Consider the following 17,899-nt stretch of genomic DNA (forward strand, 5'->3'; position numbering starts at 1 on the left):
GCATATGGTTTTGCTTCAAGTGCACAATGTACTTATGTATATTTTTTCCGGATAATTTTATTTAGAAGTAGCCTTTTCCTGGGCTGCAGAACTATCAGATTAAAAACTTATGTGTATGCATAACAAAAGCTGTTTCTGCCTTTAGTCACTTAAGTTCTTTAGCTTTTTATTGATGAAACAAAGTGGCCATGCATATTAATGCATGTCACTATAAAGCACTGACTCATTCAGCCCATCTCGGCAAAGAAGATGCCAAGATTTTGAGTCCTTTCTGCATTCTCTTCCCAAAGGAGATGTTACTTTGTGCTGTAGAATCTTTATAAGGAAATTAAAGCAGTTCCTGCTGCACTTAAAATAAACAAAACCTTCAGCGACGTTCACCTGAGGATTGTAGATACGACAGTTCACCAGTAACTTTCCCTTCATGCCAGTTCAGAGAAATAAATTCACGTTTAAATTATATTTCTCTGCTTGAACCTTCAGTATTCTGAAGAGTATTTATGACAGTTCCTGCCTTGCCAGGCTCTTCCTGGAACTGTAAAACGTGCTCACCAAGCGTGCAGAAAACCTGAGAGCTCCCTTTCCTGAAAACCTCTTGGGAATGCATCTTAGAAACCCAACAGAAGAGAACCTGAGGTGGTGACAGTGCGTGTTGCGGTTGATGGGATTTGTAAATTTTATGCTGAACAGAGCAGGTAATATTCTTCCTTGACCCAGATATCTTAGCTGCAAGAGAAGAATCTAGTTTCTAGATCCAATAGTATATGGTGGTTTCTAAAATTGTGTAGTTACTGCTCAGGAATGCAAGTCTTTGCAGGGGAAAGCACTTGGAGACCCGTGAAGTTGGCCCCGTGAAATACCTTCAGGAACCCCAGAGCTTTAAGGTCCAGTTTTAAAGGTGGCTCTAAAAATGCCACGCTGGTGTTCTCTGTTAGTAGTCACAGTTGCTGCAACTTTAAATGTGTTCAACAGATAAATAAAGGATGTTTTTTCTCCGGTAATGTCATCTGGGGATCTGCCTCCAGCAGGGTGATTTTTCTCAATCGTTCCTACTGCAAGTTAAAGGATGCCAAACCTGAGCTGTCCTGTGAGCTGCTTTGCTTTTGCACTGAGGACTTAACCAGAAGGTGGTGGGAATCCAGCAGTGAGTCTAATTCTTTCCTGCCATCATCGTAGAGCTGTGTGAAAAGCAGAGTTTGTCCTCATCGTCCTAGGGTACGTTTTTTGTCTAGGATATTTAAGAAGTCTGTTCCCACTGTTTAAGAATGTTTTGCAGCTGTACAATAAACCTGAAAGCCTACGAAGGAACTTTTTATGCATCTTTTTTCAAGGCCGTGCTTCTTCTCACTGATCCTCGCTAATGGTTTGTATTGTGCTGCTTGATGCATGTAATCTGCGTGCGTTTGGGAAAGGAAAGGGGAAAATCAAGAGGATTCTTGGAATTAAATGCTGTTACAATAGATTTGAGAGAGTGGCCAATGCCAAATTAAAATGTGGCTGCTTTTGGAAGACTAACGCTCTTAAAGCTGTAGATGGAACTGTGTGAATCACAGCTTTAGAAAGAGGAGATTTGCCTGGGGCTTTGACGTTATTCATCTCTGAGACCTATTTTCTTGTGGGCTTGGCAGTAAGGCAGATCAAGAAATGTCCAAAATCTTTAAGGGACCCATTTCTAAATGAACTGCCTATTTGTTGCCCATTGTCTGTACTCATGGGTCAAAGCAAGGCTTCCGCACCAGAAATAAGCAGATGAAGTTTCTTCAACTATCAAATTATGCCTTTGGGGCACTGTGAACTTGCATCCTTTTAGGGAAAAGGATTGAAGGCACAAAGGGTATAATCTGGAAGGACATAAATCATGGAAAATACTACATTAAATTTTACTAGTCGCCCATAAATGCACACAGCTAATGAAATCTTCTCTAATAAGTAGCAGCAAATTTTGACCGTTCATTGGAATGAAAAACAAGACCCAAGAGTTTTCTTCAGCTGCTTTGCTTAAATGAGTTATCAACACTGGCTTTTCTGGGGATCAAACCAGCGCTATTAAAACGTCTCTCGCAGCAGATTTCTCTCTTGCGAAATGGCAGACCAGCACAAATGAGGGTATCGTCAATTGGAACAGACATTTTTATAGGGCATCGTCAAACCGGGGAGCCGTCAGGGAAACCTCCACCTTTCTGTCTGTGGAGGTGATGAATCGATGATGCACATGATTCAGCTTTCTAGAGGTTTAAACTAGATACGGATTTTGGCTGCTGAAACATGGAGTTCTGTGCTTTCAGGTGCACAGCTCCCATGATGTAATACTTCTGAAAATGCCTCTGTGTTTCATTAGAGAGGCTGTGGCAAAGACATGGCTCCTTTAGGTTGTTCTCAGGAGATCTTGGAGAAAAGGTGTTTGAATGTTCTGCTTCCTAAGCAGTTTCCAGAGATCATTTGGTGTCTTCTTTGAATGAAATTAACCATAAAAGCTGCGTCAAATTATTAGGCGATCCTGAAATTTGGTTGTCTGAAGAGGTCAATTTACTTAAAAAGACCTTAAGTCATGTGCCAAACCACTATGGAAAAAACCTTAGTTGAATGAGCAGGCTTCACATAATCTGATATTTCTGTTGTTTTTTGTGGGCCCACACACACAGGTGTTGATAGCCAGGTTGGCAACTTGTTGGTTAACAATATAATGAAGCTGTGTTTAACATAAAACTGCAAATTTAAGTTAAAAGATATCTATGTAACGGAGATGAGAAAGGCAACAATCTAGACTTAGAAATGTTTATTTTTTGACATCCCATTTTATTCATTATGCTCTCAAAGAGGGTGGGAAAAGCCAGTAACGAGTGGAATACCACCGGTGTTTGCATCCAGTCCTGTTTAGTGTCTTTGTTAATGCCCTGAGAGATGGGGTAGGTGTAAATTCAGTAAATTTTTAGCTGATACAAAGTCCAGAGGAGCAGCTGCTGCACCTGAGGGCCATGCTGCCGTCCGGAGGGACCTCAGCAGGCTGGAGCAATAGGCTGGCAAGCGTACTGTGGAGCTCACCAAGGAGAAATGCCGAGTCCTGCCCGTGGGGAGGAGCAGCCCCAGCCCTAGGATGTGCTGGGGGCACCCAGGTGGGAAGCAGCTCTGCAGGAAAGGACTTGGTGGGCACCGAGTTGGACGTGGGACAGCAACGTGCCCATGCTGCTAAGAGCTGGGACTGTTCAGGCTGGAGAAGAGGAGACTCTGCGGGATCTGGAAGTTGCAAAGATGGACCCTGGCTCTTGCCAGTGGTGCCCAGTGCCAGAACCAGAGGCACTGGGCACAACCTGGAGTGCAGGAGGTTCCCTTTGCCTACCAGGTGTCCCCTCCTTGGAGAGCTTCAAACCCAGCTGGGCACCAGCTTGGGGTGGCCCTGCTGGAGCAGGGTGGGACCAGGTGTCCTCAGGGGTGCCTCCAACCCTCAACCAGTCAGTGATTCTGTGCAATTTAGTTCTTGGTGTTACTATAAAAATCCTACTGTGTTCTTCTTTGGTGTTTTCTACCTTTATTTGCTTCATGAATAAAGCCAAGTTGTCTTTAATCGCAATAAGGCTTTTTTTCCTTCCCTTCTCTTTGATGAATAACAAAGGAGAAGAGGTTAACCAAACCGAATCTAAACAGCAGCCCCAATGTCCAGAATAATTAACAAAAACAATCCTTGCAAACATCCAGAGGATAATTTAATCTTTCATGGCTGCTCTACATAAAGCCAAGTGCTTGTGGCATGAACGATGATCCTCCCCCGTAAAAGAAGGAACGGGGATTCTGCAGATGCAGTTCAGGTGGAAACCGGTGTGTGGGGAAAGCGAGGAACAGCTTCTGCCAGTCCTGGGCTTTTGTCTTGATACCACTGAATGATAAAATCACTCACTTTAAATGCAGATGAAGCTTTCAGTTCTGAGAGGCGATCTGTAGGGACGTCTCCCTTCACTCCTCTGCCCATGGAGGGTAGCACGGGGCGCTCACGATTTGGAGGAAGATTGGAAGAACTTCTTTGTAAATGTCAGGCTGCTTTGATGTCTCTTTCCAAGAGGTGAGGGAACGGTTCCTGGGCCAAGGCTTTGTGGTCAAATAACCCCTTGATGGCATTAAATGGTAGAAGAGGATGTTTGAAGCAGGGAAGACTCAGGGAAAAAAAAATCTTCAGTTGCCCGGGGTTGGGATCTTGTCAGATCTTACAGATAAATGGGGCCCCGAAGCTACCCAGGATACCTGTTTAATAGGCAGAACGTGCAGGAAACACGGTCCCCACTGTTTTATCAAAAGACCAGATCTAACAAAACGGAGATAGCAGCGTGGTGCTGCTAGGAATTGAACCGTTCACCGTGCTGTTGTTTGTAAGAGATGCAAATCAAGGTCCTGGCTATCGGAGGGCGTTCCAAATTGGTTTGCTCTGTGGAAAATGGAAGAGGGTTTGTCTTCACGGACTGGCAGAGTTCTCGGCAAGATTGCTGCCTTTGGTCCCCTAAATGCTGGCCACACATTTGGATATAGCACTGCTTCCTCCCTCTCTGCATCTTGTGTGGTATTAGGAATAACTTACAGCCCGTTACAGAGGGGCTGCGGTGTGATGACCTCTCAAAGGCTGTTTTGGCTGCAAATGCCATACCTTGAGCTCAGAAAAACAACTTTTTCATTTCTTAGCTTTAAACAATAAGTGAAAACCTCCGTCTAGCATTTGCAGTGTTGTTTTCCCCCCAGCTATTGTTGCAGAGAGCTCATTTCCCACGTTTGTGCCCAGCGTGCTGTGGTTTTAAAAGAACAGCAAGCGGTGTTAACAAAGCGGGTGGACCGCATCCGCAGCGCACAAGTGCGCCGTGGGCTGGGAGGTGAGAGCCTGAGCAGAGATATTTGTGCATCCAGGTGGGACTTTCTACGTGGTGTTATGGTTTGTGTGCATTCAAAGTGTTTCCTATATTATCATTCTTTTTTTTTTTTTTTAATTTTTATCAGTTCATTCTGGATGTTTTTAGGTTGAAGTTGACACTGTAACTCACCAAATTGCACGTTTAAATAGAATTTAAGTGAAAAAAGCATGTGCAAGAGGGGAAGAAAGCACTGTGTGACCCCCAGACACTCTGCCCCGATGCTGATGACCTAAAACCCAATGCCACTCTGTGTTGTGGTGCGAGATGACTCTGTAGGGTCCCTTCTTACCTCCCTCTTACCTGGCGGTGCTGCTGGTGCTGGAGGCTGAAAGACGAGCGAGTGCTTGGGATCACATACAGCAAGGAGGTTGGTGTCAGCTGCCACTGAAATAAGCTTTATCTGCTTCTCGTGGTGCTGTTTGTGAAGAGGCACCGTACAGACTCTTTGGGACGTCGTTTTCTTGATCTCGTGCTGACTTGCAGGGTTGCTCTCTGCGCAGAGTGCCGCAGCTTTAGACGGCAACAGGGCTGCGTGCTGCTTGAGACGTGCCGTTTTTCATTTCTGCCATGCCATTTCAATCCTGCCAGTGGACCTTTTGATGTTTATTCAGGTTCTTAGAGAAGTTTTTGATTGAAGCGAAAAATCTGTTGAGCAGCAGAATCCACAGGAGTCATCTATCATCCAACAGCCCTCGCCAGAGCTTGGGACAAGGAAAACGAAGCAGCCATTTGGTTTCCATTCCTATTGGACTTCCATTTCCATTCCATTTCCATTCCTAGGAGCCTGTACAGTGGATGGCACAGCTTCAGCCACATCCTTCGGAGCCGATTGTCCAAATACCACCTCTCCAGCTGCTAATGAGCATGGCTGGGGATCTGCCAGGATGCTGTGGTCAAGGTTCCTTGAAGACACATACTTCTCACTGGTGTTTCGATATATTTATTAAACTCTTCACCCAGGCTTCAGCAGAGGCATCCTTTTGTTATCTGTAAATAAAGAAATGTTGATTAATGATGGTACTTAAAACGAGCGTGGTACCAATTGCCTTTCCCCTCATGTCGCTTAGCAACAGAATTTCTCCCTGTGCGATCCCTGGGCCTTCAGGAGGGCTGTATCCACCACATCCTTGCTAATCCTTCTAGTTTTTCCTGTCTAGAAGCCTCGCTAAAAGATTTGAGTAGCTTCATCAACCCCTTGACAGACGTAATAAAACAGAACGGGATAACATCAGGCAATAATTCACCTCAGCAGGGTAAACTTTGCCGAATTCATCAGAAGTCTGTTAGGCTTGATAGTGTTTATAAGGAAAATTTCTCTCTTGTGAAGAATCCAGTGAAGGGAAACAGCTGGGTTAGAAATTTGGAGGCTTTAGCTCCTTGAAACACATTTGGGGGGTTTGTAGTGATAGAACACCTCATTTATGGGTATCTTAATTGCAGCAGGCTTCCTCTGCTTCCTAATATGTAAGACACTATAAGCTCTGTTTTGAAGTCAATAAAAATGTACAGGCTGTTGTGTTTATAGGGAACCTTACAAGCAAAGTAAAACATCCACTGCCCTTTCCCACCTCCCCCAAAATCTGACTGCTGATGTCTCCTTGTTTATTTCTTGGTTGCTTGAAGTGTTATGCGTGGTGCTAAGTGTGGCTTTCGTTAGTTTAAATCTTGGTTTTTGCTTTTTAAATTATATTGCAGTGCGAGAAACAAGCCTTCTGGAAATTAAGGAAGATATGGATCTGGATCCCGAGGAGAACAGCACTGTCTTCATGGGCATACTCATCAAAGGGTTAGCCAAGCTGAAAAAAATCCCTGAAACGGTGAAAGCCATCCAGGATCGCCTAGAACAAGAACTCAAGCAGATTGTGAAGCGCTCCACAACCCAGGTGGCTGACAATGGTTACCAGAGAGGGGAAAATATTTCCCAGGAAAATCAGCCTAGGTAAGGATATTTCAACACTGAAATGAAATTTGGTTGCTGTAAAAAGAAGCCTGGAGAAGGGCGTCATGTCTGCTTGCCATTTGAAGGAATGACAATAATGGTTTTTGCAGTAGGAGAGATCCGAAATGCTACTTTTTTGAGAAATGCCTGTGTTTCGCTGAGAGGCTTGATGTGCCCTGAGCACCTGAAAGGCTTGGGAATGTAGGAAAGATACTCAGAAAGGTAGTGTTGCTCTCAGCTAAGGTGGTGGGTAAGGGACATGCTTCCTTCTGTGCTTGGCTGTAGAAGAGAATATTGTGGCTAAGCAGATGTTTGAAATGCAGATTTGAAGGCGGGAGCACAGTAGAAGCCTGCATTACTTAAGTAGTAAGAGGCATATAACGTGAAGCACTTGATTATTTTTTTAACCTTAACCTTTCGTTTTAAGCAGCTTTACAACAGATTGAATTGTAATGCTGTCTCAGGTTGCTGCTATGTATGATGCAAAGAACACTTGGTGCCAAAACAAATATTATTTTCTTGCGTTGCACTGAATCATGACTTTACACTTGGTGCTGATGCCAGAGAAATTTTTAAGTTCATACGTAACAGAACTTTGAAAGAGAAGATTCAGCTCAGTTATTTATTTCAAGTGGAGCGGAGTCTAATTAAGCTGGTGCAGGTGCAAAGCTTAGAAATCATATATGGAACTAATTATATCAGTAAATATATGGCCAAGTTTCTAATTGTTTTGCAGCCCCATTTACATTAATAGCAAAGTGTGGAAGCCAACCAAGAGCTGTGTTTTTGCTCTTCGTCAGGAGTCACTAAAACAGGACTCCGTAAGGGCTAGCTATCATTTTTAGCTGAAATCTTAATTTGTAGTATTGCACATTGCAGTGATCACTGCCCGAAGGGAAACAGTGGAGAAGACGACTGAAAACTAAAATGTGTGTCTTCATTACACGTAATATTTATAATGGAAAGTGCTCCCGAGGAAAAGTTTAGCTTGGTAAAGAATTTTTCTTCAATTCCTAGCATTATCATTGCCACGGAAACAATTATGTTGTGAAGAATTAGTAGCCTGATGGTGCTGAAGAATTAGTAGCCTTACAGTACTGATATCTTGGTGAAACCAAGTTTTTTGGGTGGATCAGAAGGCAGAATTTTTGTCTCTGATATCATGCTGGAACGTAATGTATGCTTGACACTTGATTTATGAATTGGTCTTGAGAGGTGACATGGGTATTGGTTGCCCATTGAAATTGATAAAATTGGATCATATCATATTTTAATGATGTTAACCTGCCCAGAGGGCTAGTAAGGTGCAGAAAACTTTAATGGGTTTTGGCGTGTGATTAGTAGGAGTTTATGAGCCCTTAGGATGCTTATATTCCAGAGCTGGGGAAAAGAGTCTTTAATTCATGTCGAGTAAGGAGATAATTAGAACAGTTTCTAAACCAAAATTGCATGAGAAGTTTACAGCAAGGAGGTAAATTCATTTATATTGAAAAGAATAAATTATAGTCTGGAAAAGTATACCACCCCTTAAATTAGCTACAATTTAAAATCAGAACTAAGTGACATTTTCCTGCTGTCAAGGAAAAAAACAAAGACATCACAACGAGGTCCTCCTGTTTCAAGAGAGCTCTGTAAGACCCCAAATTTGAGCGTGATGTAGCGCCTGAAACTACTTAACTGTTCATTAGGCTGTCAGCCACGATGCTGATTTGACCTTAGGATTTGGTGAGTAAAATGCTTTTCAGTTGCCTGAAAACTAGTCACACATGAATGCCTCTCAGTCTGCTAACGCTGAGCTCAGTGCCTCTGTTCTTAAAGGATATCCATAAAAAAAAATCTTCCTTCTGGCAAATCAAATGACTAATGAGATGACAGAGGGGATCTGAGGGCAGGGAAGGTCGGAGACTGTGTTGTACCCTCTGGTGGACAGCCTCCCCTCACCTCGTTAGGTATGCACAAAATACCTTGGATGCATTTCTGTGACGTTGTCTGGCAGCCCTCAAAGGTTGGCTAACGTCTTATCCCTGTAAAAAAGGTGATGCTTCGCTCCACTTGGTAATCTCTGCCTCTGGTGTAATTCTTTTGGGGTAGCTACATAAAAAAGGTAGAGCCCCCTCATTGTGCAAGAGCTGAAAAAGAGATCAGGCACCAATCTTCCACCCTTTTTTTTTTTTTTTTTTTTTTTTTTACTAACTTCTGTGTGGCCACTTTTTATATTTGTACATAAAAAACATGAATTGCCCCCAAGTTTTTAAGATGAAGAATATTTTTTTTTATGACTCTAAAGCAACGAGCTCCCAGGGAGGAGCAATGTCTCTTAGGTACTTTCAGGTTTTGTCTTCACAGAGCCAACAGGCAGTGGGCTCTTGGTTTAGATCTTCAGAAGTTCATTGGGTTCGTCCTCTCGAAGTCCTGTAGCCCCTGTATACCTGCCAGGAGCAAACCTTGTCCATGCTGTTGGGTACTGGGCTTGTTAATAAGCATGTGCACATTAAGGATGTTTTTCACCAGCGAGCTCACAGAAAAAAGGTTTGCATGGTCTTGTGACACAGCTGATGTTCAGGTTTCCCAACGCACACAATTATCACAGAATCACAGAATTGTAGGGGTTGGAAGGGACCTTAAAAGATCATCAGGTCCAACCCCCTTGCCAAAGCAGGTTCCCTAGAGCAGGCTGCCCAGGTAGGCATCCAGACGGGCCTTGAATATCTCCAGAGAAGGAGATCCCACAACCTCCCTGGGCAGCCTGTCCCAGTGCTCCATCACCCTCACCATGAAGACGTTCTTTGGCATGTTGGTGCGGAACTTTCTGTGATCCATTCTGGGGCCATTGCCCCTTGTCCTGTCCCCACAAACCACTGAAAAGAGGTTGGCCAAATCCCTCTGTCTCTCACACTTAATATATTTGTAAACATTGATAAGATCCCCTCCGTCTTCTCTTTTTAAGGCTAAACAGACCCAGGTCTCTCAGTCTTTCCTCATAGGGCAGATGCTCCAGGCCCTCTCCTAGACTCTTTCCAGGAGATTCCTATCTTTTTTTGTACCAATTATCCTTAGTCAGTGGTTCATTAGAACATAATACCTGCATGTTTAAAAAACCAACTCTTGGGTTGCAGAGGACAGGGCATCACAAAGGAGCCTGTGCTGCCTTAGGATGGAGTACTGCTATGTCTTAATGAATTTGTGGGTATCTCCTGAGGTAAGGAAGGCTGCTGACTTTAGATGAGTAATAATCCAGACGCATGCCCACTTGAGTGCCAGATTTATGGGACAGGTTTTTGGGAGAGATACATTGCCTGAGCCTTACTTGTAGTAGAAAACCTGACCAAAGACAAAGAGGTTTACTGATGATTTTGTACCTAAATCCTATTGATTGCATTCAGTGCCTTTTTCCCTACATGTTTCTAAGATGCTTCTGGCCCTTTATTTAATCTCAAAGCCTTAAAATAAATATAGAAATTATACACGTGCCACTACTCTGACCAGGCAGGGGACGTTATTGCTGCGAAGACACGTGGATTGTCATTAGCAACCTCATTCAGGAGTCAGCAGTCACTTTGCATCGATTCATTCTCCGTTAGTACCCAGACAATAGGAGTTGCTTCTGGGTGTGTGTCACTGTCTCTCAGCATATTTACTATATTTCTCAGTGAAGGGGTTATGAGGTTGCTTTGACAAATTGCCCAAGCCAGGCTCCTGTCATTGTCTGCATGTGTTCTGCGTAGGTCACTTGGTGCTGCAACCCCGTGTGCATAAAATCTAGGCCATATTATTTTACGCTGTTTTGTCTTGTTGGCTGTCTGACACTGCCTGGGTCTGCGTCTCTTTTGGGTCACCTTCTTCCAAAAACAACCTGATGGATTACTCACAGAATCATAGAATATCCCGAGTTGGAAGGGACCCATAAGGATCATTGAGTTCAACTCCTGGCACCACACAGCTCTACCCCAAGTTTTAGACCATGGGACTAAGTGCACAGTCCAAATGTTTCTTAAATTCAGACAGGCTTGGTGCTGTGACTACTTCCATGGGGATTAGTATCCAGAGAAGGGTTACAAAGATGGTGAAGGGCCCAGAGGGGAAGTCGTACGAGGAGCAGCTGAGGGCACTGGGCCTGTTCAGCTTGGAGAAGAGGAGGCTGAGGGGAGGCCTAATGGCGGCCTACAGCTTCCTCATGAGGGGGAGTGGAGGGGAAGGAGCCGATCTGTTCTCTTTAGTGACCACAGATAGGACCCGAGGGATGGTGTCAAGCTGTGACAGGGGAGGTTCAGGCTGGACATCAGGAAGAGGTTCTTCACCAAGAGGGTTGTCAGGCACTGGAACAGGCTCCCCAGGGACGTAGTCACGGCACCGACCCTGTCGGAGTTTAAGAAGCGTTTGGACTGTGCTCTCAGTCCCATGGTCTGAATTTTGGGGTAGAGCTGTGTGGTGCCAGGAGTTGGACTCGATGATCCTGGTGGGTCCCTTCCAACTGGGGATATTCTATGATTCCGTTATGTTATGGAGGCCGAAGGACGTGGCTGGGGGAGCTTCATTTCTGTCAGTCTGTACCACGAGAACAGGCAGATGGGAAGACCAAATAATTCTGCTCAGAGTAATACTATCTTAGTAATGGTTTCATAAATAAGCTGATAATGTGAGATGAAGCTCACTTAGAATCAATAAAAATGAATTTGTCAAACTATCCAGCTAGTTTGGTTCTGCAAATTCATCCTTTCCTGGGTCAATAATGAGGTATGTAGATAATTAAATTTTCATTAGCAATGGGATGTTAGTAGAGCTTAGGCTTGCGTTGCTAATTTTTCTGAGTGGCAAAGAATCCATTTGACCCCACGAGGCCACCTTCTTGGTATTTCTATCAAAGCTGCATGTTGATTCCTCCATCAGGAAATTCTTCCTCTTTCCCAGTGCTTCCACCCCTGCTTTTCCTCCTCATGTTGCTGGCTTCTGGCTGAGCAGCCACCTGCCCTGGCTGCCTCTTCAACCCCTCTCTGGTACTTGTTGTGAGAAGCTCTACAACCTTATAGGAGCTGTTGAAGCCATAGTCACCTCTCCCATGCTCCAGAATAGGTTGGAGAAGGTACTTGGATAAAAACGATGCAAGGTTTTTTTCAGGCAGCCTTGTCTGCACATTGCCCTGTCTTCTTCACTGATAACAATGGTGATGGGACAACGGTGGTCAGCGAGGATGGAAGTTGTATAGATCTTCCTTCTGTAGGAGCAACTGCTCTGCCTTGGGCAGGGTAGTTGTTAGGCTTTATACAAAACCTAAATGGAGGAAAATGACTTTCCTTCCACAGCAAACTTCCTTGTATCACTTGTATGTCCTGTACATTTGATTATCTCCTGACCGTCTTATTTAAATATGTAAAGACCTGTAAAAAATGTAATAGTTTTCTCTTTCAGTGCCAACAACGCTTACTCATTAGGCATTTTTGCCTTTCCTAAATAAGAAAGAAATTGTCATACTCATCAGTTCTTTTGGATTGCTTAAATGTCTTAGATCTATAGCCACTTAAGGTATGGCAATATTAATGTCTTTGTGTCTTTTATGAAAATGGCAATTCCTAAAAACATCTTCTGTTTAATCTTACATACATTTTGACCACTTGACCTGATCACTGTACTCTCCAGGACTTATCCATGGGCTCTTTCAGTCGTATCAAGGTGCTCTTCTGCTTAACCATTTAAGTTGTATAATTGGTATCATTGGTAGGTGGATGGTCCACGTGAGATCCGTGGGAGAGTTACATATGTACAGCATTATACAGCTGTGTGTGTCTGTGTGAATATATATTTATATATATGTATAAAATGAACTGATGGTTGTGGTTTTGAATAATAGCAAGCTTCTGTCCTTTGCAGACTGGAAGTTTAGGCTAAGGTAGGTGCTTTTAGCCACAGCATCGTGCCAGATGACTCCTGCTGTCTCAGGGTACCAACAGCAAATGTGCAGCAGCTTCTCAGATTCTCCAATTAACTCTCCATCTCCTGGCTTAAACAGCTGACGAAACTGGATGTATGCAGAGTATTTGCATACTGAATTAAAGTGTCCGAGGCACGGATGCACGCCTTATTAGTGGTTGTTAACAAACAGAAGGCTGTAGTGTGATGGTTAATGAGTGAAGGCGGATCTGCTTTTCCTGCAGATCTTCTGCCCTCCTCTGGGGACAGTCACCTCTGCTGGGAAGACACACTTCAAGTGCATGGTAATTCCTAAATGGCTGTACTGAAATGTAGTGGAGCCTGTCTGTCAGAGCCTGAAAGTACCCAACACAGGGATCTGGGAAGCGTTACCTTCACATCGTGTTGGGGTTACACGTGTACCTGCATTGCTCATTAAATGGCAGTGAAGTTATCAGAATGTTCCTTTTCCCAAATAATAAGATCAAAAATAATGAGTCATTGCCTTATCGCAAAATATTTAGGACTTGGCAAAGGTATGTTAATCACAGTAATTGGGCAGTAAAGAAGCTATAGGAGCAGGTAACGTGCTGTACATTTTGATGAGGTTATAGCTGTAGCATGTTACAAAAAAACTTTATAATTGACACAACTGAAGAGCTTGATGGTTTAGGTTTCCTGTTGTTTAATCCTTTTTTTTAATCTTTCATGTTGTTTAAAACCTTCCATACTGCTTATTTGGTAATTTAAAATTAATAACTTGCATTCTTTTTGTATGGGTAAGTAAATTCTTGTCGAATTAACACCCTTCCTTCCTTCTGGGTGAAAGGCAGGTGGTCTCCATCCCTGTCTGCTGCTCTACCTGGGAACTTAAAACAGTCTTTACTGTCATGGTGTTGAAATGTTATGTGGTTGTGAATATATTTGTCTTTCTTATACCCCCAAGTTGAACACACTAAAGGTTAAGAGACTGTGTATCAAGGACAGTGTGAAAAGGAAGAAGGTGCTCAGAAGTATTTGGGTATCAAACTTGGGCTGCTAACAGCTGAAGCTAATCACCTCGAGCTCCCACGGAGTTTGAAGCTTCCCTGGTTGCACAGAGCATCTGTCACAAAGCAGGGCCTGAAGTCACAATCCTGTGACCCCTGCCTGCTGCTCAGATGTGCTGTGGTGTCTTCTGGAGAATGAGTGGACATTTTCTTGGTGGTTTGCAGGTTGCTGCTGGAACTGCTAGAGCTTCTCTTTGACAAATTCAATGCTGTGGCTGCTGCGCACTCCGTCGTCCTTGGACACCTTCAGCAAACAGTGGCCTCTCCTTGCAGCCAGTACGATGGTGATATCAAGCTCTACGACATGGTTGATGTGTGGGTGAAGATCCAAGATGTCTTGCAGGTAAGGCGACTTCAAGTGGGCACACTTCAAGCTTGGGACAGCTTTTTTTCACCAGAATATCACAGAAAACAGTTCTGTCATGTTCAAGAGACAGCTGGGCTGGAATTTGTCTTGATTTTTGGTAAGTGGGCACATTTATAGCAGACTTTTAAATTCCAATGAGCTTAAATATCAGCAAAAAAAAAATTAAATCTGTAGTTTCGTCCTTATAGTGTATGGAGAGGTTGATTCCTTTTGCCTACCAAGTGATTTAGCAGAAGCTTTCAAACAGTGACATTTTTGTTCCATGTTACCATGTCATGCCTGTCTTATAAAGTGTCACAGCTCTAATCGCTTGTCTTCTCTTGTCAGTGTGCCTTGGTTCTAGTCAGCTGAGACACTAGCTGCTAGCGTGTTTTCAGGGAAGTCTGATTTGATTCATATTCTAAGCCACAGCATACTAAAGCTGTACCCTGCTTAGGCTTTATTTGGTACCACGCCTATCACCTTAGGATCTGAGGCTCTCCCAGGCAGCAGAGCTGTCTGTCACACGTCTGTTCTCTCATACTTGTGAGGCCAACACACACTCTGATTACATTGTTTTTATTTTTTTTCATGTATTTATTTTGGAATTTCCCCTATGCCTAATACACAGGTGTACACCTCACCCACTATTTGCTACAGGAGGTCGAAGAAGTTAGCCTGGCGTAATTTACAAGAGGTGGCAAGATTTATTTTGGTCATTCTACTTCTGTGCTGTTCCTGAAAAATGCTCTCTGGCTCCTACACTGACGCACATTTTCATTGTAGGTCACAGGCCTGTTTTGCTGCTTCTCTAAAGGTTTGTGTGTCTGTGCAATGATGCACACAGGTTTTTTGCTTACACAAGTATGGCTGTGCGTGCATGCTGTGAATGCAAATACTTCTTGGACAGAAAAAAAAATAAGTTCTGGGCCTTTTGATCATGCCCACTGTCTCCTTCCCCACTTGCGTGTCTTTCTAAGTGAGCTGGTGCTTTCATTTAAAGAAATCACAATAAGTTTTCACCTTGATATAAATTTTCTCCTTCGTTCAGTATTGTTCTTCAAAAAATTGATTGGGAACGTCCAGCCAGAGGTTAATGACTGGTTTTCTAAACAGAAGAGTATCATAAAATCAAAGATGTCTGGTCCTAATAAAGGAAATAGTTAAGGACACGAGGAAAGGGTTTGGCGGGGGAAGTCTCCAGCCTCCTTTCTGTTGCCCATGAGGTCCAAAAGACCTTGAAGAGCTTTGAGTTCTGCAAACTTTGCTGTAGCAGGATAAAGCTTGGCACCAAGAATCATCCAAGATTTCATCTTCAGTGAAGCACAATGACAAGGCTGGTAATTCCCCTTTATCAGTGTGGGTTAGTGATGGTTTCATTCCTCATGAGTGGCGCAGTTGGGCGTGAGTTATGCTGGCTATTACCAAATAACGTTGATAAAACTTTCTTACAGAAGCATGTGTAGGTGTGCACATCCAGAGAATGAGTGAGCTTCCTGTGTTAGGGAGAAAACACGTGGCCAAGCTTTCTGCAAGGAAAGTGCCAAGAAATATGAAGCAGCCCACTTGTAAAGATTTCATTGCTATTGGCCTGACAGCACAAGCGTCAGAGGGAGTCTGAACAGCTTCCAGAAGAGTCACAGATAGCTTTTTCAGTGCACAAAAGCAGCACTTTAAACTCCATCATCTCTTGCTGTTTTAGGGTAAGAGATGAGCATTGACTGACGTGGAAAGGAGGAAATCTTCCATTTCTCTACTGGAAGCTTTGTGGTTTTTTGTATGTTAGTTTCATATGAGCAGATTATTATTTTTTTTAGAGTAGAATAAAACCTTTAAGCCCAAGACAAAATTAGTCTTGAAAATTAATCAGAAAAATAGTGGCAGGGGGAGCAGAAAACTCAGGTTTAAAAGTGTTTATATTTAAACGCGCCTGCTGTTGGGGGAGGATGAAAATCTGGAGGAAGTAGGTTAGTGGTGGGGCGCATCGGGGAAACGACGCAATTCCTGCAGATCCTAATGAATGAAACTTATTCATCACGCTTGGAGCAGCATCACGTGGCTCGGTAATTCACATGGGTAATCTTTGCCACACGTACATTGTGCAGCCCTGCATGGGAAATCCGTTGCAGCGAGGTTATCTCTTTGTAGTTGGGCACAAAAGTAATAATGTGCGCTCGTGGTGGGCTGGAAATTGTCCTTTGTGGAAAACATGAGAGAGTTGTTTTGAGCAGCTTGTGTTTTTTTTTTTTAAAGCTGGATTTCTGAATGCTCCCTAATAACAGCACAAAGCACTGCGGTACGGTTTCGGATAGGTGGCACAAAGTCAGGTGATGTTTAGGTAGCGAACATGCAGATATAAGATATTTTTGACCTTCTCTGTGAATAGAGGAATAATACCGAACTCGTCAGGAGGAAGACAGAGTGACCTTTTCGAGCCGGCTGCCGGAGTGCTAGAAAACAAACAAACAAAGAAATCAGTTCATCGAAATATTAGGGCAGCCTTGTTCAGGAAAACACAGTTTGAAGTTATTTGTACCGGAGCCAGCCTGGCCTGTAGCTGTATCACCGTGCCAGCAAGAGGGATTTGGAAGTTGTTTAAATTTTAACTTGCTCTTTTTATATATGGAGCTAATTTAGCTCGTCAGCGTAGCAGTGGGTGGGATATCCTTCTGAAGAGCGTCATTATTGTAGGGCCATTATTGTAGGGTGTTACATTGGCAGGTGGAGCTGTACTGACACGAAGAGTTGCTTTGGGACTACGCAGCAGAGGAATTCTGATTTATTTTTTGGCACAATTCAATGTATGCATGGCATTCCCCCATCCCAAGTGATGACGTGCTGCTATTTAGGCTTTGTTACCTGAAAGGCAGAGCGATGGACGTGCTTGAGTAAAAGGCAAGTACGCCTCCTGTCCCATTGGAGTAGTGTCAGGGGAGCAGCAGCAGTGGGCATGCAGCTGATGCTCGCAGTGATGGCTCTCCCTTGCTTTTAGAACTTGGAGCAGTTCATTCACCTTTTTTTTTTAGCACTGTCTTTTGATGCCACGAGGAGAAAGAGGCATCTGTCCCCGCCGAATAATACCAGTGCTCATTCAGCTGCTTCAGAAACGCCACCTTCCAGTGACAGGGTGATCGTCCTGTCAGCTGCTTTGTAGGAGTGCAATACCCTGCTGCCAGAGAAAACACCCAGCAAATGTGACATCTCCGTGCGTACTCAGGATCCTGTTATCAGCTTAGGCTGGTGCTGTTTGCCTCCAAGGAAGAGATCTTCTTTTCTTCTGTAACAGCAGTAGTATTTGCGGTTGTAGTTCTCATTCTTTTTTTTCAAAGAAGGTGGCCGATCTCTATTTTCTTTTCAGAAGACAAGCAAAATCATATATGTGCTCCAGGACACAGATTGCATCTTCAGCAGCACCAGGGCGACAGAACACAAGTATCCAGGCTGTCTGGTGGGCTGTCTGCTCAGAAAACGCTGACAATTATTACTGTCCTTTTTTGTGGTCCTCCTTTCAGGTGTTTTCCCCAAATAGTGTCATTTAGTAGTCTAAGCATTGCTGAAACCGTAAGAAAACTGTGGCAAGGGAAATTGAAGCCTCCTGCCTGCCCACACGGTAATGTTTTGTTGCTGCAGAGCCAGAGATACCAGAAACTGTTGAATAAGAGAGCTTCTTCTTGGCATGTGGAGCTCCTCTGTCCAGAAGCTGTAATGTTTTCTTCCTCGTGTAGAGAAATGGCACAGGAGTGAGTTCGTGATGCGAGCAGGGGATGGAGCA

The 17,899-nt window shown here is 43.7% G+C and overlaps 1 protein-coding gene across 2 annotated transcripts in view; it reads left to right on the forward strand.

The window, feature by feature from the left end:
* Positions 1–17,899, forward strand: part of EXOC4 (exocyst complex component 4) — a gene marked incomplete at its 5' end in the record, with an annotated part of 369,114 nt that overhangs the window by 43,759 nt on the left and 307,456 nt on the right. For both annotated transcript variants that reach the window (XM_082751522.1, XM_082751523.1), the window contains 2 exons: positions 6,585–6,828; positions 13,947–14,124. In XM_082751522.1, coding sequence (XP_082607648.1) covers positions 6,585–6,828; positions 13,947–14,124 — 422 coding nt within the window. The remainder of the gene's footprint in view (positions 1–6,584; positions 6,829–13,946; positions 14,125–17,899) is intronic.

Source organism: Aythya marila (genome assembly GCF_965140915.1).
Source record: "Aythya marila genome assembly, chromosome: 1".
Lineage (NCBI taxonomy): Eukaryota > Metazoa > Chordata > Aves > Anseriformes > Anatidae > Aythya > Aythya marila.